Source organism: Falco naumanni, chromosome 6 (genome assembly GCF_017639655.2).
Source record: "Falco naumanni isolate bFalNau1 chromosome 6, bFalNau1.pat, whole genome shotgun sequence".
Taxonomy (NCBI): domain Eukaryota; kingdom Metazoa; phylum Chordata; class Aves; order Falconiformes; family Falconidae; genus Falco; species Falco naumanni.
Window position 1 is genome coordinate 70,808,199 of NC_054059.1, and position 22,711 is coordinate 70,830,909.

Consider the following 22,711-nt stretch of genomic DNA (forward strand, 5'->3'; position numbering starts at 1 on the left):
GGGCGCGGGGCAGCACCGCGGGCGGTGCCCGGTGCCCTGCGGCGGCCCGGCGCGCTGTGTGCCGGCGGGGTCCGGCCGCGGCGCTGCCCCGCTCGGTCGCTAGGCGGCCCGGCCCGTCCTGCGCGGGCGCGGAAGCGCCGCCCCCGGAAGCGGCGGGCGGGCAGGCGGGCGGGCGGCGGGTGGGGGGGTGCCGGGAGTGGGGACGGGGGGGGCAGAGCGAGCGAGCGCGCCCGGCGAAGGGGCCGGAGACGCGGCGGCGGCGGCAGCAAGATGGCGGCCAAGTCGGATGGCGGCGGCGGCGGCGGCGGCGTGGGCTTCGCCCAGCTGCACAACCTGGACGAGGCGGCGGCGGCGGCGGCGGGCGTCTGCGGCGGCGGCGTCGGGGCAGCGGCGGCCGAGGGCGCGGAGGAGCCGGGCGGCAGCAGCTCCTTGCACATCTGCCACTGCTGCAACACGTCGTCGTGCTACTGGGGCTGCCGGAGCGCCTGCCTGCGGAACCTCTTCGGGCGGGCGGCCGCCGCCGCCGCCGCCGAGCCGCTGGCCCCCCGCCCCGCCGCCGAGGGGCCGCCGCGGGCGCCGGAGGGCGGCGAGGCGGGCGAGCGGCCGTGGCTGGACTGCCTGTGGATCGTGCTGGCGCTGCTGGTGCTGCTGGGGGACGTGGGCACGGACCTGTGGCTGGCGCTGCACCACTACGGCCGGCGGGACTACGTCTGGTGCGGCCTGACGCTGGCCTTCGTGCTGCTGCCCTCGGTGCTGGTGCAGATCCTCAGCTTCCGCTGGTTCGTGCAGGACTACACGGGCGGCGGGCTGGGCGCCGTGCAGGGCCTCAGCAGCCGCGGGCCGCCCATGATGGGGGCCGCCGGCCGCCGGGGGGGACCCGCCGGCGGGGTAGGAGGAGTCGGCGGCACCGCCACCCCCGGGGCGCAGCGCCTCTGCAGGATCTCCGTCTGGGTCTGGCAGTCCGTCATCCACCTGCTGCAGATGGGGCAGGTCTGGAGGTAAGGCGGGCGGCCGGGGACCCCCCCGGACCTGGCGGGGAGCGGGGATGGCCGTCAGCGCGTCGCCCGACATGGCGGTGGGGCGGCGCGCCCCGGGCGCGGGTCGCTGTGCCCCGGCCCAGGCGGGGCGGGCGGCGCTGTCACCTCGTGGCCTGAGGTGGGTCGGCGGCCCCTGGCCCCGGCGGGGCGGGCGGGGGCCGTTGCCAGCTCCTGGTCTGGGGCGGACGTGGGTCGGTGTCACCTGGCTGAGGCGGGGCGGGCGGGGGTAGCGGTCAGCTCGGAGATGGACGCGGGTCAGTGTCACCTCGTGGCCCAAGCCGGACGTGGGTCGGTGTCACCTCGTGGCCTGAGGTGGGTCGGTGCCCCCTGGCTGCGGTGGGGCAGATGGGCGTCACTGTCACCTCGTGGTTTGAGGCGGATGGGGGTCGCTGTCCCCTGGCTGAGGTGGGGCCTGTGGGGGTCAGTGTCACCTCGTGGTCTGAGGTGGGTCATTGTCCCCTAGCTGAGGTGGAGCAGATGGGCATCACTGTCACCTTGTGGTTTGAGGTGGAGGTGGGTCAGTGTCCCCTGGCTGAGGTGGGGTGGATGGGCATCACTGTCACCTCACGGTTTGAAGTGGATATGGGTCAGCATCACCTCATCGTCTGAAGTGAACGCGGGTCAGTGTCATTTCATGCTTTGAGGCGGAGGTGGGGTACTCTTCCCTGGCTGAGGTGGGGTGGATGGGGGTTTGCCGTCACCTCGTGGTCTGAGGTGGACTTGGGTCAGTGTCACCTCATGGTCTGAGGTGGTCATGGTTGGTGCAGTGTCCCCCATGTGGAGGAGGGGAGATCTGGGAGTGACTCCCCCTTCGGGTGAGGAGAGACCCAAAGGGAGGACAGATTCCCACAGAATGAGCCAGGGTGTGTGTGTGCTGAGGTGGGGGGACGTGGGGGTCGTTGTCACCTCATGGTCTGAGGTGGACGTGGGACAGTGCTCCCCCAGGCAGAGGAGTTGTCGGGGCCCCCCTTGTGCTGAGAGGACATCCAAGGGGAAGAGAAGTTCCCTAAAAAGGTGTCTGTGGGGCTGAGGTGGGAGGAGTGGGCTTCATTGCTTCAAGCAGGATGTGGGTCAGTGCCCTCCGTGTAGAGATTTGGGGTGACTCTTGCTTCACTGAGGAGAGCCCCAAAGGGAGGAGAGATGCCCCCCCAGTGAGTGTGTGGGTCTGGGGAGAGGGGAGTAGGGGCTGCTGTCACCTCATGGCCTGGAGGGGAACATGGCTCAGTGCACCCCGCAGCATGGGGGGGTGGAAGCGGTTCTAGCTCCATGGGGCTGTAGATGGTGCCTCAAGGGATGGGTTGGGCTCTCGTCACCCCACAGACATGGGGCAGGATGGGGAGGGCGGGCTGGAGCTGCTCTTCCTGACGGGGGATGGTGTGTGTTTGGGGGGACACCCCATGGTTGACAGCGTGAAGGCGGGCCTGGGGCTGGGGGTGACCCTTGCACCAGCAGCGCTGCAGAGGGAGGTCCTGTGGCCCTGGGCAGGGCTTGCCCCACCGCTCCCCTGTTGGAGCTGGAGAGCAGAGTGGCAAGAAGAAGGCTCCACAGAACACAGGGGGCTTCTCCAGAGAGGGTCTGTGGTGGGGGCAGGGGGCAGACCCTCGGCTGCCGAGTGCTGGGATGTGCTGTTCCCAGAGGGCTGGTGTCTTGGCATGGATCGCACCTCCTGAAGAGGAGGGGATGAGGGGCTGCATCTGCCCCTGATTGCTTCTCCCCACCTGACGGAGAGGGAGCCCCCTGGTTTGCTGACCCCCCTGGTGCACCGAAGGTGCAGGTTGTGGGAGTGGAAGAACACAGCATGATGCCTTGACTGTGGCTTTAGCAAAAGAAGAAACCTTCTTGGCCAGGTGGCAGGGGAGTGGGGATGGTGTTGGGGTTGCTGGTGTGAGACAAGGTCAGGGATGGGGACTGTTTCCCCCACCCCAGCAGGAGAGGTCCTGGGGTAGAGGAGACACTGGCCGGAGGAAGGGTCTGGGAAGTGACCCCGGGCTCCATGAGAATAAAAAAGCATCTTCCAGAGTGAGCTGGAAATTGCGTTATCCTCCCCAAAAAGAGATGTGGGAGGAGGCGGGGAGGGATTCTCCAGGATGAAAGCCTGTAGATGCAAACACCACCACAGAGATGTCGGTCTTACAGAACGGGGTGTTGTAAGGACAACTGTAAAGACCTAGCATGGCCCAGCATCCTCTGAGATGGGACGTGGGGTTTTAAGTTGGAAGGGGTGGTTGAGGGAGGGTAGAGGGAGCTTTCAGGGTTCTGTCACGGGGTGGTGGATGCACCCCTCCACCCCATGGATGGGTTAGACTGTGGGGAAGAGGCTGCAGATGGGGTTGAATAGATCTTGTAGCTTTTAAAATAATCCTTAGGGATCAGAGAGGGTTGTGTTTTTTAAGAAAACCTAAGGGGTGAAGGGGAGAGGATCTGTGTGGGAAGGGTGCATGAAATGTATACCTAGGAAATAAGCCTATGAAATCGTGGAGCACAACAGCAACATGCATATTTCTTCTGCATCTTCAATGTCATTTGTGTAGCGTTCAAAGCACATTTGTTCTCAGCTTCTGCTTGTGGGTTGTTCTTTTTTTTGTTTGTTTGTTTTGTTGTTGTTGTGGCCAAGATTTGGGCTGGGGGATGGCGGGAGGGGGGTGTCTGCAGGTGATGCATGAAGATGATGAATTAGTATGTGACCCTTTCTCCTGCTTTCCCTGGTACTCTCGAGTGCTGATCCCATCAGCAAAAGCAGTTCTTGATGCAGATGCTCCTCTGGCAAGTTGGATTTTTCCCCTCTTGGAGCCAGGCAGAAGAAATGGTTGTGTATTAGCTGTGGTGAAAGCTGGTGTTCGCAAAAATGCTCCATGCCTTGGAATACTTGAGTGAACAGGTAGGGAGGGGGATGCTGAAGGGATGCAGGCAGAGATGGGGAGGGGTGCATGTGCAGGGGTGATTTTTTTTTCTTTTCTTTTTGCTAATGTGAGGAACCAAAGCTGAAGTTGCCCACGCTTTTCCCTGCTTTGTTAATGCAGAGGAAAAACGTTTGGTTCCAAGGCTGTGCAGGGCTGGGACTGCCAAAAGGGACTGAAAAGAAGCTCTATGGACCGGATCACGTTAGGTTAAATAAAGGAGCTTTCTCTTCTGTTGGTTGCTAATCCCACTAGCACACGGCTGCTGCTTTTTAAGGCACACTGGGCAACACTGTCAGCGTGGAGCTGGCTCCCAGTACCTGACCAAAACAAGAATTAACTTCATGGGATCTGTGGGCTAGCCTCCACAAGGGTGTCTTCTTGCATTCCCACTGTAGCTATTACAAACACCATTAAAATTAGTTTTGAATGTGGTGATGGGACTAATACCAGAAAGCAGTGCTCTAGCGGTGTTTGCCTGCAGCTAAGTCGCTTTAAGCTGGTGAGAAGTTTTGACCTGGGGATGAAGGAGGAAGACCTGGGACAATGTAAGTTAGTGCGTAATGCACCCACTGAGCCAGGTTTTCTGCATGATCATGGATACGCGCTGTGACTGCACATAGCGTAGAGGCTGTTGTGGCTGTTGCTCAGCAGCTGGAAGCGATGTCATAGAGAATTGGGGGGGCAGGTTGGATTTGTGCTGAAATCCTTGTCCTGAATATGTTAGGTAATCTGGGGTTTAGTTTGGGGGATAGCACAGTTCCTATAAGGACTTCTTTTCCTAAATGTTGCGAAGACTTGCTGGTAAGATGATGAATAAATAACATTTTATGGCAGAAATATAAATGTACATCAGCCTCTTAATTTAGAAGGGTTGTCTCTTCATTTTGTCCGGACTGTGGGAGAAGTAGCTTGTTTTTGAGCAGTCTGGATGGGGGCTTTATTTTCTGTTCATGTCCTCTCTTGTCCTGTTCAGAGAGTGAATTGTGACCAGGCAGGAGTGCTGAGGAGGCAGTGCAAGTATGGGGCAGGGAGCAGTTAGTGATATTTCTGGGTTTTTTGTGGTTGTTTCTTGCTCAGCTGAGAACCAGAGGCTGTGTTAATACTGCCTGCCTATAGTGGTTGCTGGGAAGAAAATATACATATATGTTGTAAAAATGTGTGTGTATGTATACATATATGTATATGTGTCTCTATATTTTTAATTCATGCTTGAAGTAGTATGATCAACTAACTGCTTGAAGTAGTTGGCATTCCAACTGATAAAGCTCAGGTCCTGGCATTTTTACCTTTATAAATCTACAATTTTCTTCTTTGATCTCACATCTCTTAGATTATCTTGAGGACTAGAACAATTCAGCCAGGCTCTCCAAAAAGCAAAGGATGCCAGTTGGGGCACGTTACACTCACTATTGAGCTGCTGCGCTGCAAGCTGCAGAAGGGCCGTTCATTGAGGAGAGATGTTGCAGTGCTGTGGTTTTGCTGGAAATAGGCGAAAGGCGGGCTGGCTGTCAGAGCTTGCCAGGGCTGTTGCTTTCGCTGAAGCCATTCAGCTGTGTAAATTCTGGAGAAATAGTTTTGACCTGAAGTTTTTGTATCTTGGATGGTTGCACAAGTTGTATTAATGACAAGAGCGTAACTTCTATGTCTGATGTACCTTTCTTTAACCTCTCTTATAAGTGGGTTAGTGGGTCATGATTGCTGTCCTGGAATACAAGATTTAGAGTATAAAGTACGATCCTTTGGGTTGCGGCATGCTATTAAAGAAAACATTATTGGATTCCATTGGATTAACAGTATGTAGAGTTTGAGCTAAAATGAATGCTGATCAGCTGGAAATCGCTGTGTCTGTTAAACTGTCGGTAATGGTAAGTTTTGTGACTTGAATGTAGTATGTTTGTAGGTTTTGCTTTTAAAACTGATTTGAATACATATTTAGAAGGAAAACATCCTGTAAAAAAACCCAACCAACCAAATCAGAGCAACCTTTGTCACTGTTTTGACATTAAAACCACCTTATGTATGTGTGTGACTAAAAGAAAAATTCCTGAAATTCAGGCAAAGGCTTGACATCTTGTTCATTAGTGAAAAGGCCAAATTTGAGTTGTTCATCTTTCGGCATGCCTGGAGGTGGAAGGACAAATCAATGGGTTTAAACGGAATATGGGGTATTTAATTACTATGTGATGAGTGGGTTTAGGCTCTACTAAAATACTTTGTTCTGGGATGAACCGTGAGTTAGGTACATGCTACTTCGGATAGTTAAAAAATACAGGCAGCTACAACTCTTTAAGATAACCTACCCAAGTCCCTGGAAGTGGGAGACATCTGCTTGTCAAATGACAGATGAACGAGAAGCTGCTGACCTAATACTGCCTCGTTGTCTTGGTTTGCGATGATCAGCTCTGTAGAGACTCTCTGTAAATTTACTGCCTTCCCTGGCATACTCAAATGTTTTTTTCAGCTTTTTCTGGTTAGCTTGTCTGGCAGCTAAGTTTTTCCCTTTAGCCAAGTTTTAACAGCTTGCTTTTATAGTATGGAGTTTTGTCAGCTTTTGACAAGTTGGCATAGAGAAGACATTCTGGGATAGATGATAAATATGTTCTCCCTACAAAATCGGGTCTGGGGTATATGGTGGTGGGTTTGTTTTTGTCAGCAAGGTGGTTCTCCCTTCCCAAAACCTTACCCCCTCTGCCCCCATTTCTAAGAGTTTTCCATGGGATCTCTGGGCTTTGAGTGTAGTGGTCCAAAGACATTGAATCTGAAGTGCAAGGCAGGTAGGCTTTGTGTGTTGGAAAATCATCATCATCATAATGAAAAAAGGCTTTATCACTTGAGTAGGGTCTCCATTGTTTGCGGGGTGGTGGTGAGGCTCTGTGTCTTGTTGAGTGCTACCCACTAGAGGGGGTCAAACCACAGACGTTGAAGCAGATCGGCGGTGCCAGCCTTGGGAGGGCAGAGTTTTCTCTAAACGTTTTCTTGGGAGAAGTAACTGTGCAGCCCTTGACCTGTTGGGAACTCGCCTTCCCATGCATTTCAGCGTTTCTGCAGTGACAGCATGGCTTGGGTAGGTGGGTGAGTGGGATTCAGAGGAGAAACTGGAGTTTGGTTTCCTCGTGGTTGTGGGGTCTCCTTCTCTGGAGACATTCAAAACCTTCCTGGACTCAATTCTGTGGAGCCTGCTCTGGGAGAACCTGCTTTAGCAGGAGGATGGACTAGATCTCCAGAGGTCCTTTCCAACCCTGACCATTGTGTGACTCTGTGGAGGTGCTGTTGAGGAAAAGCCATGTGGGCAGGAGGTGCTCTGTGGGTAAGGTGGCTGTGCAGTGACAGCAGCTAGTCACCTCTCTGCTGTGGTATTTGGGGAGGAGGAAGGGGAAACAGAAATGCTTTGGTGACCTGACTTTGTTCTTACTGGAACCAGCATGAAGTTCCTATGGCTTTCAAGGCAAGGACACCGGTGCTACGTGTTTTCAAGACACCATCTCCAGGAGTCCAATAACTGTAAGAGCAGATGGCTGCTTTGAAGTTGGGTTGCAGGCTGCTTTACTAAGTGCTGCTACCCGCGTAGTCTTTGACCAGAGCGTCCCTTTTCAGTTGCTAAGGCTTCATGCTGAACTCTAGGAAAGACGGTCATGCCTTTTTTTTCCAAGTGCCCTACAGTTTCCTCTTTAATGCCAGTGGCAACCTAAAAGTGCCTTTCCTGGTGGAGGAGAGGCAGGGTGCCAAGGGAGGGGGGAATGATGGCTCATCTTTTTTGTATGTTGAAATTATAAGCTCTCTATTTTCCACCTTTCTAGACACTTCCATTTTGCTTTTAGCTGCATTGAGCTAGCTATATTCCTTGCAGTGGTTCTCCTCTCAGTACAAATGTAGGTTATTCAGGGAGCATTTCTTTTAATGAAAAGGATGGAGGTAGAACTGATGGTGATAAAGCATCACTTTGGAGGAGAGCTGCTTTTGCTGTCTTGAGACTGCAAGGAACAGAAATTGGATGTCAAATGTGTAATTTTCTTTGGGGAATGAAGGTGAGCCTATGGACAAGTCTGGATCCCTCACAGAACTTCTCCGTGTACTTTCATTTAGCTTTATTTCCCTTGAATCCTGACTTGATTTTTAGCACCTCACTGTCATGAAAATCAGTGGTCGTATAAGCCAGTGTTTTAATACCTGAAAGCTTTTAGGCAGAAGTAACTATGAATCAGAGTAATGCTTTGGTATAGCTGGGGATAAAATTAAATTGTGATTAAAGGTATAAGCAAAGAACATGTGCCAAATATTGTTACTTCATTGACCCATCTTCTTCTGATGTGTTGGGATTTGGTCTGATGCCCTAGTCTGCTATGCCTGCTTTAGGGCACTGAGATGCTTTTCCAAACTGGATCTCAAGAAAACGGGGAAAGAACTTCCCTGGGGGAGAAGGATCTTTAGAAAATCCTGAAACCTAGTGGCAGTCCAGCGGTAGAAGAACAGCTGTGTTTCTAACCCTGTGGAGCAGAACAGCCTGATCTTTGCCAGGCAGGTCAACAGGCACATCCCATGTCCTTGGGGACAGGTGTGCCTGCAGTGTCAAGGATGCTCTGAAAATCTGGTTTGTGGGACTGAGCCAAATGGCTGTGACCCAGGGCAGCTGGTAGCAGCCTACTGCAGCTCGTCCTCATGGCTCGAACTCCCCCGACTCTGCGGATCTGTATTGCCCATCACCCTATATCCCGGTTTCAACCTATGTTTGGTTATCCATAACTGCTGTAGCGTAGGAGCCGCATTTTCATTGCTTAAGAGGAGTCTCAGGAGTCCCCTGGGCAAATCTGACCTGTGGACTGAGTGCTTTCATTATTTTGGTATAAATGGGTGTATTACTCCTTGCATCCGTGTCTTGAAGCCCTAGCTGAACCAGCAGCTCTGTTAGAGCAAAATTGGATCTCGTCCAAGAAACAAAAAATAGAGTGAAAGGCAATCTTAAATGTGTCCCCAAAACTATAATGGGACCTGAAGACTGTGCTTCTCCTCACATCTCCTTTCTTTTGAAATCTGTGAGAGCTCAGGTTCACCCATGACATATTCACAATCTGTCCTTAAGTGACTTCAGCTGCACAGAAGATCTTTTGTGGAATTGGCAGCTTCACTGAAACCTCCTGTATCCAAGTCCAGAGCCTTTATTGCAAGGACCTCCTCTTCCTCTGCTCCGCTCTGCTTGCGCAATTGCACGTTATGATGATTCGGTTTACCTGCTGTGGAGGTTGTTGCGGATTTTTACATCCCAAATAAATATCTGAGTATTGTACCGCCTTCGGCACAGGATGGGTTGAGAGAATAGGCATCTTCTCACTTGTTCCAAAACCCCATGGGAAATGGGACTTGGACAGGAGTGCATCATAAATGCTGCCTTAGTGCCCTGCCGTAGATGATCTGTGAACGGGGACTAAGGAAAACAAGCTGGTTGTGAACAGGCTTAAATTAATATGCAGAGGTCTGTACTCATGCTGGAAAACCTCAGTAGGCTGTTCTGCTATATCACCTTTTCTACCTTTGGAGGTCATCTTGATGCGGGAAAAAATTTGCTGTAAAACCCTCACCAATTTGGCAGAACTCTTATTAAAAACTCTTCAGGAGCCACAATGCAAAAGGCTTTGGCACCTGGAGCTGCCTTTATCACCTTTCTAATTAAACCTGTGGAAAAAGCAAGTTGAACCCAAGTGATGGAGGAGTGTGGCCAGCTGTCGGGGCCTCCTTCAGCTTGCAGGTCTTGCTCAATGAGGTTTTCTATAGGGCAGCAGTGGGGCAGGGATACCAAGCCATGCTTCTGCTTGCACAGTGGGTGCTGGACTTCGTGGCTGTCTGCAAAAAGAGAGGAGTGATGGGCTCCCACATCCTCTCAGTGGATGGCTCAGGCTTGTCTGCTAAAACAGGGGGTTGACAAGTATCCCTGTGAGTTTGCAGAGAATTCCAGTGTCTGGGAAAATCACCATTTTGCCAGTTTCTGTTATAAAAGAAGAACAGTTTAACTCTTCGTGCTTGGTTACCTCCCCCCCCCCCCCCCCCCCCCCCCCCAGCAGTCTTGGATGATAGGACTGGCAGTAATACATTGCCTGATGTACCAAACACAGAAGACAGCAGTGAAGCACCAGGAGTGGTTTTTGAGTTTGGGATTGGAATTCATCCCAGTTATGTCTAAGCGAAGGAAAAAAGAGCAACGGAGGCCGATGTTGTTGAAGTAAAAATTGTGAAGAGTGGTATAAGCAGAAGGCATTTAAATAATGTAAACAGTCTGGCATGGGGGGAAGGATGGGAGGCATTCCAGAAACAAAGGGAAAATAGTTCTAAAACATGGCTAAAAATATACCAACTCTTGCATTCCAGAGATTATCTCAATTAGGGCTTTTTCAGTATATCTTTACAACAGAATTGTAGGAGTTCACAAAAGATAATAGAGGCTATGAGATATGGAGAAGTGATATTAATTTGTTTAATTAAAAGGATGAAGAGCTCCCTAAAATAAGATTCACTTATCTTCTGTTGTAGGGAGGAACGAGGTTGTATTCAGAAAACCACGACTTGTAGCATTGTAGTGTGGGGAAAGCATGGCAAGAACCAGGGCTGGGAGTAAGAGCCGCCTTCTTCAACCTCAGCAGTTGCTTGCTCAGTGACTTTCAATAGTAAATCCTTTCCCGTGGGATTAATGTGCTATTAGAGCCAAATGGTATGGTTTTACATTTCCAAGAGGATTTTGCCCAATATTTGGGGAGCAGAAATTGGACATTTTCTTCCAATGGAAAAAAAAAAAATACTCATGTGCCAGAACTTTCAGGTGCATGCAACACACTTTTAACAGGGCATCTGTATGTGTGGAGCTGTGCATGTATGTGCTCGATGTCCTCCTTGGTGGTGTGCTAGTGTGTGTCAGAATTTATGTCCAGCCTCAGCTCTGTGTATACATCACTTGGCATGGGGGAGAAGCATGCATTTATATCCAGCCATATTTTAAGAAGTGTAGGGGGAGGCAGTAGGGGCCAGGGAGGAGGAGAAGACCCTCGTGCAGATCTAAATTAAATTAGCCCCCCCTGGATGTATATTAAAATGTTAAGTAGCACTAAGCTCTGTATCCCAGCTCAGCAATATTGCGAGGCACTTTATTGCTTTAATGAAGGGATAAAATAGAACCTGCAATTATAGTAATTTTTTCTAATTGAATATTTTGCTTTATTCTTTCTCTTTCAAAGCATGACTGTAAGTACTAGCCTTCATAAAGCTTTGGAAATATTTATACTTTCCCTTTCTGGCAATGGGTGTAAATACGCTTTTTTTTTTGGGCAGACCATTTCAGTCCCTTGTGGCTGAGGAGCCGAATGGCTCTGGAAACTGGTGGGCAATAAACCTTTCGCTGCTCGTTTTAACCAATTGCCATTATCACTGGAAAATACTAGTTTTCCATCTGGTGGTGAGGGGGGAATGTGGTGTTACAGACTAAATGTTTTCCATCACCGTACCTGGGTTTGACGTGATTGTCAGGTGTCTTTTTAATTAATTTATTGTCCATGCTGGGCTGGTGCTCAACAGCTGCAGCCAGTCTCTTATCCCCAGGCCGTGTTCTCCATGGGCAGACGAGATCCTTGTTTTCTGCCACCTAGGCAGAGTTTGGGGAGGAGGACAGGGAAAGCACCTTCTGGATCTTGCTTGAGCAAATGGTAGGTAAAAGCCAAAGCTGAAGGGCAAGGACCTTTTGTCCCCGTTTGAGGACTGGTGGTGCAGCAATGCTGACCGAAGGGACAGGGCATTGAACTTGAAACACTGATGGTATAATTGGGTGTCGATTGAAGTTTTCGAAGTAGCTGTTTTTGGTGACACAAAATGCCAGTGTTTCAAACTGAAGTTCCTACCTCCAGCTCAAGCCTCAAGCAGGCAGAAAAATGCAGATGAATTAACATAATAATTGCATTGTGCATTCTCTGTGCTGAATCTCTGGTTTAAAGAGGGAGATTTGCTGATACTTCCTCCACGCGTACACTGGTGATGGGATGCTATCAGTTTTACGCTGTTGCAATAGCTGTCTTCTTGTCTAAAGGGAACTTTTGATCCAATAAACTGCTTATCGCATGTAGTTGTCCTTTCATCTAGCGTGGGTGGTGTGTGACGGCTGATTGAAGGCGCAGTATTGTGGTTCATTTATGAATATTAATGAGGAATGGAAATAATTTGGAACAGTGTGCGCCCACGACTCTCGAAGCACTGGCTGCAGAAATGCATCCCTTCTTCCCTTGCGGGAGACCTATGGCTACAAGCCCAGGGAAGACATGAACTCACATTGGGATGTAAGGCCACCGTATACGGGCTGTCATGCCGACGCGTTGACTTGGTGATACGGGAAGAGGTTGCTTTAATGCTTTGTTTCTTGGGGTTTGTTACACCTGGGCTGGGGAAGAAACGGTTTCTTTGGAGAGAGCTGCAGCAGCGCTTTGCCAAGTCATGTGCATCAGACCTGGAGTGGGAGCTGGAGGTTGAGGCTTTCGCATCGGCACGTGGCTGTGTGGAAAGGCAGTATGATAGACCTTCGCGCCCTTGTTTTTGTGAAGGACATGCTTTTTTCCTGAATGCTTAATCTTACCTTAGTCCTTGTCAGTCTGATTCCATTGTCATGCATTGACGCAAATACATCGTACCGCTGACGCCAGGAAAGGCTCCAGCCCCAAATCTGATGCAGCTCGCTTCTGGATGACACAAGAGCCCCTCCATGGGTCCATCTCATTGCTTTCCCTTGCTTCAATTTGCTCCCTTCAATAAAAGATGCACAAAATCCTACCATGTGCACTCATCAAGCATAGAGCCCTCTTTGTCTTGCTTGCTGGGAGCTCACTGTCAATGACTGCATCTCTGCTTGGGAGCTAAATAGTGGCAGGATTTGTCCCTTGGCCCTGAGGTGGGCTGGCGCAGCATGGCCGTTTCTGTCATGCTCAGCTTTCTTGGCTTTTGGGACAGGGTGGCTGCCTCCAGGCTGCCAGCTGGGAATGGTTTCTGGGCTGTGCCAACTCCTGAGCAGTGCCGAGGAGCTGCTGGGGTGAGGGCTGGTAGGTCCTGGTCAAAATGGTGCCAGGAATGCTTTTATAGTGGTTGAGCTGCACAGACAGTGGCATCCCTGCCTAATACACAAGGAGAAGCGCAGAAGGATGCAGCACTTTTGGAAGGAAAATATTCCCCTTACTTAGGGTTAATTTTTATTTTCTTGTGAGAATATGTGAGGTTTTTTCCCAGCTGGAGAAGGTTGTATCCAACCTATCAGAATCTATAGCAAAATCCACTTCTAGCTTTCGGATGTGGCTATATGGTTTACCTGTTTGGGTCTAAATTTATTTTATGACCCGTGTGTGCTCCAGTAGTGGAGCCCAGATCCCTTCAAGAGATTAGATTGTAAATACCACCTTTGGGAGATTTATATTCAGTGGATCACTTAAGTATTAATGCTTAAGGATGAAACCTGGGTGGGTGATGGAGGAAGGAGAAATACCCAGGCATGTCCATCTTGCTGAGACCCAAACGCTCATGTCCTTGTGAATATATCCAGCTCGGATGCTGATGGGGGGAGGACGCAATTCATTGTTCTTGCAGTTTTCTTCATGATTTGGTCTTAAGTGAGGACCCGGTGAGGTTAAGCTGGGACCATCCTGGGAGTGCAGGACAAGCAGCAAGCCAGAAATCTTCACATCTGAGGTCATCCATCTTCACCCAGACCCAGCTGAACTTAATTTGTGGGTTAATTATTTTTTTTAAGGCAAGCTGAGTAATTAGCTGATTTACTTTAAAACTCCTCAGAGCCCTTAAAAACAGTGGTTTTAAAATGGGTTGATTATTCTGCTTTCTTCAAAGCAGGGTATTAGGAAAAATAGTGTCCTGCAGGCATGTTCCTCTCGCAGCCCACAGGCACTGCAGGGGTGTTGTGATGTGTCACACACGCTCAGTGTCACAAATCATTCCTGTGTGCATGCCACTTGCTTTAAGTGGGGCATGATGGCTGTCAGAGGGCGATCATCTTAATCTGCAGGTTCAAGTTTGGCATTTGCTTCGTTCCTGGTGTGGCTTTGAACCAGCATGCTCTTTGCTTTTCAATGGTGCGCTTTAGATCTGGGATAATAAAACATCAAAGTAAACTAACTGTTGTGGGTACAGAAGAATCAGGACACTCAGTAGGACTTCAGGGAATAATAAATTTGTTCTATATTTAATCTCATATTTATCGCAGTGTCAGTATGAGACCACTTCATTTTACTACTTTAACTGTATCTAAGAATAACTGAACACTTGAAATATTGAGAAAGTGGCTAATACCTGGTGGTAGCTGATGGGATCCAGCTTTAATAGTTATTGATTGGTTTCAAAAAGCTCCCAGTAATATCACATCTTAGCTACTGTATGTTGGGAGTTAAAATCCTTTCAGTTACCTAAGATTAGAAGTAATTGTAGATTTTCAGCTTAATCATCCTTCAGTAGGTGAACACAGCCACGACTTCAGATGTCATTTACAATTTTGCAAAAAGTTATGGTTGATCTACTACAGTTTTATTGTGTGAAGATCTTGGCATCCCGAAATGCAAATGTTCTCAAACATTTCCTCAGCTGCTCTAGAATTGGTGTGGCTTCTCTGGTTGGGATGCAAACACTAGTTTGAAATCTGCTTGTCAGACAGTGAATACAAGAGGCAAATGAACCCTGTAGGGCTGGTATTACTGCTTAGTCCTTTCCAGTAATGCCCCATATCTCAAAATGTGCAGGAGAGTCTGCAGAGGTGAGCTGAAACACCCCACAAGTTCTCGTAAGAAAATAAAAATTAACCCTAAGGGAAATATTGTCCTTCCAAGAATTCAGGAGAGCAAAAAGTAAGATTAATCACTGCTTTTTAATACTAAAACTCTGCCCAGGTAACCTATCATTTATCTGAATAATCCCTCCACCAGTATGCTTCAAAACACCACCTTAATGGATGCTTTATTACCATTTGTGCAGAGCGTGTTTTTAGTCCTTGTTTTACTGCTCTGAAGTTTAATAATTCCATTTATAAAAATGCTCCCCCCCCCGTATGGCTTGTTGCACAATTAGAGCTTCGTTAAAGGCTCTCATTATTTTTCCTTGTTGTGATCAAGCTCTGCCTTGGAATTAACCACTGAATTTTCTGTTTGAACACACAGATCTTACTGGAATTCCCTGCTGTTCCTTTAACCAGGAACTGGCTCTTTGTGGTACTTGGGGGAAGTGACCAGTTTTTTAGCAGGGAGGGAAAATTATTTCTGACACTTAATATTTTTCTTTTTGGTATTTAACTGGGTCCTTAGAGCAAAAAAAGCTACTACAGTTATAGGGAGCTATGTAAGTGCAGCAGGGAGTTTGAATTCAGGGTTTAAGTTTAATTTCTGATGGCTTTGCTGACTTCTTTGCCTGGGACTGGATTATTTTCCCCTTTCTTTCAGGGTATTAGGGGATTTGTAAACCAACACTTCCAACAAAGGTGCTAAAAGACCGAGAAGGTCACATCTCTTTGCTTTGAATGAATTGCTTTGACGGTCCTGAAAGCACGTTTTGGGGGAAATGCAAAGGCAAAATCATACTTCTATTTTGGAGGGGAACAGCTGAAGTATTCCATGTAGGAATTAATGAACGAGGATGCACCAACTGAAAATTAAGTACTTAGTGCCATTTCCTACATTGAAAACCGCGCTGACTTGAACAGAAAGCTGTTGAAGCCTTCTGAATGCTCGAGGAGCCAGACTGGAATTGGGGCCATGTTTCTGGTTGGGATCCAGTGCTGTGTTCTTGTGCGCTGCTGTGAAGTTACTACTTGTGAAGGACCACAGCACTCTTAACAGCATACTTGCTCTTCCCTAATAAAGAATTAAAATGCAAGCGTTTCAGACTGGATATTTTGCCTAGCATTGACCCTGACAGCCAAAGAAAGGGTTCTTGCCTTGGTAACACTTTCCACTGGGTATAGCATTAATTGGTTGTGTGAATTAACTGAAGACTAAACTTCATTAGGCTGCTATTATTGTTGCATTTGTATTCTTCCTGTCCTAAATCCTCAGTGAAAACATCTGTTAGTCACTCAAAATAGAAGTCTGCATTCTTAGGAGCAATTTCACCATCATAAAACTGTGGGTTTTTACTGATTAGGCTTAAAGAGCAGTCATCTTTAAAAAAAATAAATAATCTGTTTTCCTTCCAGTCCGTTTTCCAAGAGGAAGCCTTTCATTAAAACTTTTAATCTGTGTTAACTCTAACTGCAAGTTTGAGTTTGTGTTTGCGCTGTTGGTGTGGTTCTCCTGTATCTATTAAGAACTCAGAGATGAGCGATGTCCTCCTTCCTTGGCATTGCCCATCTTCTGTTTTCTGCGCTTTACCCATTTCCCATCTGTGGGAGAGTATTCAGCTTTTGCCTTGGCAGGTATTGTTGTTTTCTTCAGCAGTAATGCTGAGGTAGGTCCAAGTGTTTTATTTAGACTCTTACCTGTTCCTGGACCTGGGGTTTCAGTGTAAAATTAGTGCATTGAATTGCTCTGGTTGTTGTTTTGTTTTAAACCGAATGTCTCCAGCAGGGTTGGACTACTTGCTGTATTTATGGAACTCAATGGCAGAAACCAGCTAGTAGCAACCCTTTTGGTTTTGTGGTTGGTGTTTTTGTTTGTTTGTTTGTTGTTTTTTTTTTTTAGGTTTCAATGTTTCCTTTGTTCCACACAGACCTTGTTGGGTCCCCTAAGAATTTTGCCTGGAGAGCTCCTAGCTGTCCCAGGCTGACTCTGCCTGCTCTTTTGAGCATCACCTGCTAGGGTTACATCCAGCAATTGACCCTCACAAAGTTTCACATTTTTGGAGCCTGGGTACTGTCACCTTATTTGCCTCAAATGCAGAGACAGTGCCTGGCAGCTGCCCATACCCCGCTAGCCCATCTGAGCCCAGGCAGCTCCTTCAGCAGACAGCCAGGCATAATAGGTGAGAACTAGTAGTAATCAAAGGAAGAAAAGCCCATTGTTGACATTTCTTAGCCAAAGAATCTTCAAATGCTCAAACAAGAGGCTTGAACACCAGCAGCCTGTGACGCAGCCTTGCTAGCCCAATTTTTCTACCAGCTAGTCCTGGCTTGGGTCTGCAGCAGGCAGCCTTCCTGCTCAGGGCCCTTAACATTAACCCAAAACTGCGGGGAGGGTAACTTCTGAAAGTTTTGCAAAAGTGTCAGAGGCTGAGAAGCTAGTAATAGTTCAAGTTAAGGAGACATTAATTGCAGGAGAAGTCATTTAAGGTCATCTACCAACCAATAATGAAGAGCTAGCAGAGAAGAGAGCAACGAAAGAGACTGTCCAAAATACAGATGCAACTTAAAAGCCTGACAAGTTAAGGCTGGTTTTACTGAAAGCACTGTTACGCACTATATTAGATTTCAGAAAAGCAAATTCGTAGGAGCAGGGAATGACCATGAAAATTTACCATCCCAAACATAAAATTTGCTCATGCATCCTTTGCTCGATGATTCTAATGATAATGCCAAAATGACTGTTGGCCCATTAAAGGTTATATATTACTCTTCCTAATCATATGAGTAGAATTATAAAAAGAAATTTATGCTTTAAATTAGGCTGTTTACCCAGCTTTGTGGAGTAGCTATTATTTTCCTCTATACAGTGTTTCCCCTTCTGTGTGTCTCTGCAGCTACACAGACCACAGCATTGGGGCTGATGTGCAGACGTGAAGAGTTAGACACATCTAAAACCTCTGGGTTCAGTCAGCAAAGACAGCTTTTGTCAGTTTATGATCTCATGCGTATTTTGTTCCCCCGCAGGAGTTCTGTTATCTGATAAGATTGCATTACCTTGGGTCAAACCAGTGGGATTATCTAAATGAGGCAGTTTGCTACCCTGTCCTTCCCAACTTGGTGCTGGGTTTACTTGCTCTGCGTTGGCTTTGATGAGGGCTTTCCTGGGGTGTCCGGCAGTCATTCGATCGTGCTTTGGTGAATTAGAGAAATAACTCTGTCCCCTGAACGGGTCAGGGCTCTGGGTGACAGGTGTAACTAGCTCTTGTGCAGAGTTCCCTGTGATCTGTGATGACTGCCTGAGTTAAAGGAAGAAACCACAAAGAAGCATGATGTTTGGTGTTTTTGATGGAGTTCCAATTTGAGCATAAAATACCCTTTTTTAGTTTTTTGAATCCTATGAGTTATTGAAAATAGTTCACAATACTTGAAAGAGCTTTTCTGGGAGTATAGGGAAGTGCAACCAAAGCATTTGTATCTTCAGAGATCTCAGGCCAAAATGCCGTGCAGCTCATTATCGTGTTTCTGATGGCGAACAGAAGAGAGCACAGGTGGCCTAGGAAAAGGCGTTGGATCTGGGCAGGTGCATTATGATTTTCCTCCAGGTTATCATGCCATCATCTGGCATTTATGGCTTAGAAAGTTCCCGAGCAGGAGGTGGCGTGTGTTTAATAGCCCATGATGAATACTTCAGTCCTTTAAGGGCTTTTGAAGCTTGGCAAAATTTCCTTCAGTGCTGTTTTGAAAATTTTACTTCACTTGGTGTCTCCTTGCTGTTTTGATCAGGGAGATTTCCATGGAAGGACATGAATTCTGAGGGTTTGAAACTGTTTTCCTGCAAAAACTGAGAATGGGACAATTACAGCTGTTTTTTTCCATGCAAATTCCAGTGTGGAATTGAATTTTAGCTCTAGACATATTAAGTTATCCTGGAAGAGCTGAAACCAGTGGGATGAGTTTCTGCCCCTTAGAGAGGAAGAAAATACCTGTGCAAGAAGTACCTTTCCATAGATGAATTGTGGAGACTTTTGTCTTTGAGTGGAGCAAGATACTGAATGTTGCAAGGTCAGTTCTCCAGCTTCTCTGTGGTGTAGATGTGGAGGACCAAGGTCTTTCCTGGTGTCATATCAGACTTGAAGATCCTTGCAGGAAATCCTTCGGGTTTGTATGAGCAGTATCTTCTGGCTAAAGGTAGTACCTAAACTACAGTCAGATGAGAAGCTGGGCTGAATAGTGCAGTGAAGAAGATTTGGAAAACTTGTGTTTGTTCTTGATATTTTTATTAGGTAATGTTTTGTGCGTATTGGGCTTTAGGAATATGTGTCGAGAAAATACTCTTTTTCTGTTGGTGTTTTTAGTGTGTCTTACTTATTTTGCAGTTGAAGTGTGTTTTAGTGTGAAAGATTTTATAGATAAGATTGCTTAAAAAATACCCATGCGCTCTACAACTGCTGCAAAGAGAGCTGAGCACCTTTCACGAGTGGGGAAACCCAGCTCTGAAAATAGACATGGCATTGTAATAACCCCTCAGGATCAGATGCCGTCTCCCACCTGGGATGCATGTGCTAATGGACAGGGTACCTGGAGTAATTTTACACGGGGATGCCTTGGCGTGAAACGAGGAATAGCTTCAGCAGCAAAGATGCGTTATTAGCAGAGTCGTGAGGCCGTGGTTTCTCTCGTTTTTCCCTTTTTCTGCCTTTTGGAGTACTTGCCACTCCCAAAGTGGGTCTAGCAAGAGTTGGGCCCCCACTGATTTTGCTGCAGCAGGTTATGATCCCAGCTGCAAGGTGTATGGCTTGATTTGAAGCAAAATCCTGGAAGAGGGCAAGCAGTGAGAAGGGAGCATGGGTGTTGCAAGAAGATGTGTTTGCTAAATACTTTCTGGGAGGCTACCAAGTGGTATAATAACTAATCTCAAAGGTGATAGCTGTTCTAAAAAGAGAAGCTCGTTTCTGATTTCAGCTTCTGGATAATGTGGTTTGGCTCACACCTTGGAGCTGTCAGTGCAGGAGCGGGTCAGGAAGAAGGTGGAGGGCTGGTGGATGAATTGAGGAATATCATCACTTCACAAGTGGTAATGTGAAATCTTGTGTGGGGTTCCTCTGAATTTGTAAGAGCAGGAAATAAAGTGGAAAAGCAGTTGCATTCAGTATCTTGAGAGCTTTCTTATAAGAGAGCTGCCTTATAAGAAGGAGAATTACAAGTAGCTCCAGCCTGTTCATTTTGTGCAGTTAGTAACACTTTCCCATTAAAATATTTTATTTTCTTGAAGCAGAAGTGAATCTTTAGGGTTGTTTTCTGAGGTTTACTTGGTGCATAAACTTTTGATGTCTCTTTCTGCCCCTTCTTCATTGTTTTTATCATATTTAACTTTCTGAGTGACCTCCTCTTGCATTTCTTTTGGTGCACTGACGGTGTTACTCCTGCTTTTGAGGTTTGCTTGCAGTGAGCACAAGTGAGCAGGCACCTGTGCTTAGTATCTCATCTGAAACACAACCCCGTTGGCTGCACGATGCCTTCCCAGCCCTACTGAGAGCGTGGTTGTCCCCTGGTACCCCAGCTCACTGCTACTAATTCACCTGCTTTGTCTGGGCACTAAGCAGATCTGGATCCCATGGAGACTTTTCATCTTCAGCAGGACTGCAGGGCACAGACCTTGTGTTCTCCAGGATGTGAGCAGAGTGTAATATTGATTATGATGCTTACTGTAGTTATTTATTACATTCATTAGCAAGGAAGAGAGGAGAGACTATTGTACCGTATTAAGTTGTCCCTGAGACACCTAGATAGTAAATAATAAAGAAACAATTGATGATGGAGGAGAACTGGTGCAAAGCTGGGACAGTCAATGTAAGGATCTACCAGCCAGCCTTTTAAAATTAATTATGTGCAAATTCAGTGTGGTTATTACTTTCAGTGGCTGGTAACGCTGTATTAAGGAACCTAAGTGGCTGGAGATGTATCTTGACTGAGCTACTTGAGGTCTGTCTTGAGATAGCTGTCTTCCTCTCTATTGCACTGCACTGTGACTTTGAATACGTGTCTCTGCAGGATTTCACCCATCGATGAAAACCCAGAACTGCTATTTTGCTGTAAATGTACACTTCTAAGGAAGCCAAGATATAGCTAAAATGACTAATGTCCCTGAAGTGGTGATTTGTTGGAAAAGGCAGGTAAAAACTAGAGCAGAGCAAGGGTATTTCATTGTGCTGCTCATTAGATTTCCTTCTAGTTTACCACCAAATAGACCTTTAATTATTTCAAGGGAAAGACATAATGTCTGTGCGCAGGCTTGGGATTGTAGCGTTTTCAGACTTTACTGATTGTCATGGACATTTACCCAAAACCAGCTTTTACTGGAGGCTTTTGAATCCAGAACCAGCCCAGAGCCCAGTACTGCAGCTGTGGTGCCCTGTTTCATAAGAAAAATAAAACTTAGGTTTTGGCTAAAGGGGCCTCAGAAAGAGATCAGTGACAGAAGTGGCAGGACAACTAGTTGGAATTGGAGGCAGGGAAGAGTGGCCATACTTTTGGCTGCTTTTAGTTGTATTAACTATTTAAAAAAACCCAAACAATTGTACATTTATGCTTTACTTTAGGCAGCCATGACTTGTAAATACAACCATTCAACTCTTGTGTTCACAGTGTAAACCACTGGAGATGTATTTAAAGCAATAAACCCTGTAGTTGCACTTGTATTTTTATTTTAAATCCTGTTTGTGTAAGGCTGTTGGTTTACACAGGGCTTTACAAACACAGATAAGACACGCTTTCCCTGCTGAGGTGGCTCATTCTTAGAGGCTTGGGCTTTCCAAATTAGTACTTTGTCCAGGTATTAGGGCATCCTCTCGCTTCCTTGTGTACCCTGTGCCTGGCATCTGTGAGCGATCCTTGAGCCATAGCCTGTTTTTTGTGTATGGATGTTGCTTCACCCAGGAGGGCTCTGATTCCCGCATGGGCACTGGGCTCTGTTTGGTGCTGCCAGTAGTTGTGGGGTGGTGAGTACTGCACCCAGGAGGTGAGCTGCCAGCTCACATAACAGTGGTTGCAGGAGCAAGCCCAGGCTTACGTTAATACCAAACTCCGTATGCTTGTGTATAAATAATACTCCTGCTGTGGCAAACACCAGTTAGGACATTGTGCATCTGATAACAGTTCTTGGCATTTCTTTTGGTAGATCTGTCCTACTCCTTGGCTCAGGAAGGATCCTCTTTGTGTGGGGGGCACGGGGAGTTTGGCGCATTGTAGTGCAGGTTGCACCTCGGGCATGCTGTTGTGCTCTGACACAGAGCGTGCTTGTTCTCATGAGGTTTTTCTCTTGCTCGTGATTGCTCGTGGCGTCAAGCACTTCAGACAGGCTGAAAAGCCTGAGTGTTTCCTGCAGGAGCGTATTGTATTCTCCTGGTGCCAAATGGGTCAAAATCTCTGATGTGGTTGTGGCAAACTGCGGAGCTGGCAGAAGAATGAATAAATCAGAGACCGTATGAACGTTATGGGGAGATGATCGTTAACCAGCATTCATGTGTAAAAAGCAGTGTCTAGACATTCAAACACTGCTAATAGCCTTTGATTAACCATTTTTGTTTTGTTCTTGCTCAGTGTGTTAATCACTGTGATTAAAATGCTTAGCCACCATGGAGCTAGAAGTTGTATAAATTAGTAAGTAAGCAAATCCAAACAGATGGGGCAGGGAAAATTAGTGTCTCTGGCAGGGCCAGCGTTAGACACGGCAGGGCCAAGGAAGATTTAGGGAGAGGCCCTAAATAATCTTAAGAAAAGCAAATTTGCCTGTCCAGTGGGCCTGCCAGACCTCCCCGCCCTCCTGCTCCTACAAAGCTTTCCCTCCTCCAGCCTTTTTCCTTTGCCTGTAGAGCCTGTTGCTGTCCTCACCTGGTCTACCAGGTCCCAGGATGAGCTGGGCCTTTGCCCAGGGTACTACAGACAGGTCTGGAAACTGCTCTTTCCTTTGCACAAGGTGAGTTACTAAC

At 47.6% G+C, this 22,711-nt stretch overlaps 1 protein-coding gene across 1 annotated transcript in view; it reads left to right on the forward strand.

Moving 5' to 3' along the window:
• Positions 1 to 270: 270 nt before the first annotated feature.
• The window catches only part of XKR6 (XK related 6), a 180,714-nt gene continuing 158,273 nt past the window's right edge, over positions 271 to 22,711 (forward strand). The window contains exon 1 of the mRNA XM_040599210.1: positions 271 to 998. Coding sequence (XP_040455144.1) covers positions 271 to 998 — 728 coding nt within the window. The remainder of the gene's footprint in view (positions 999 to 22,711) is intronic.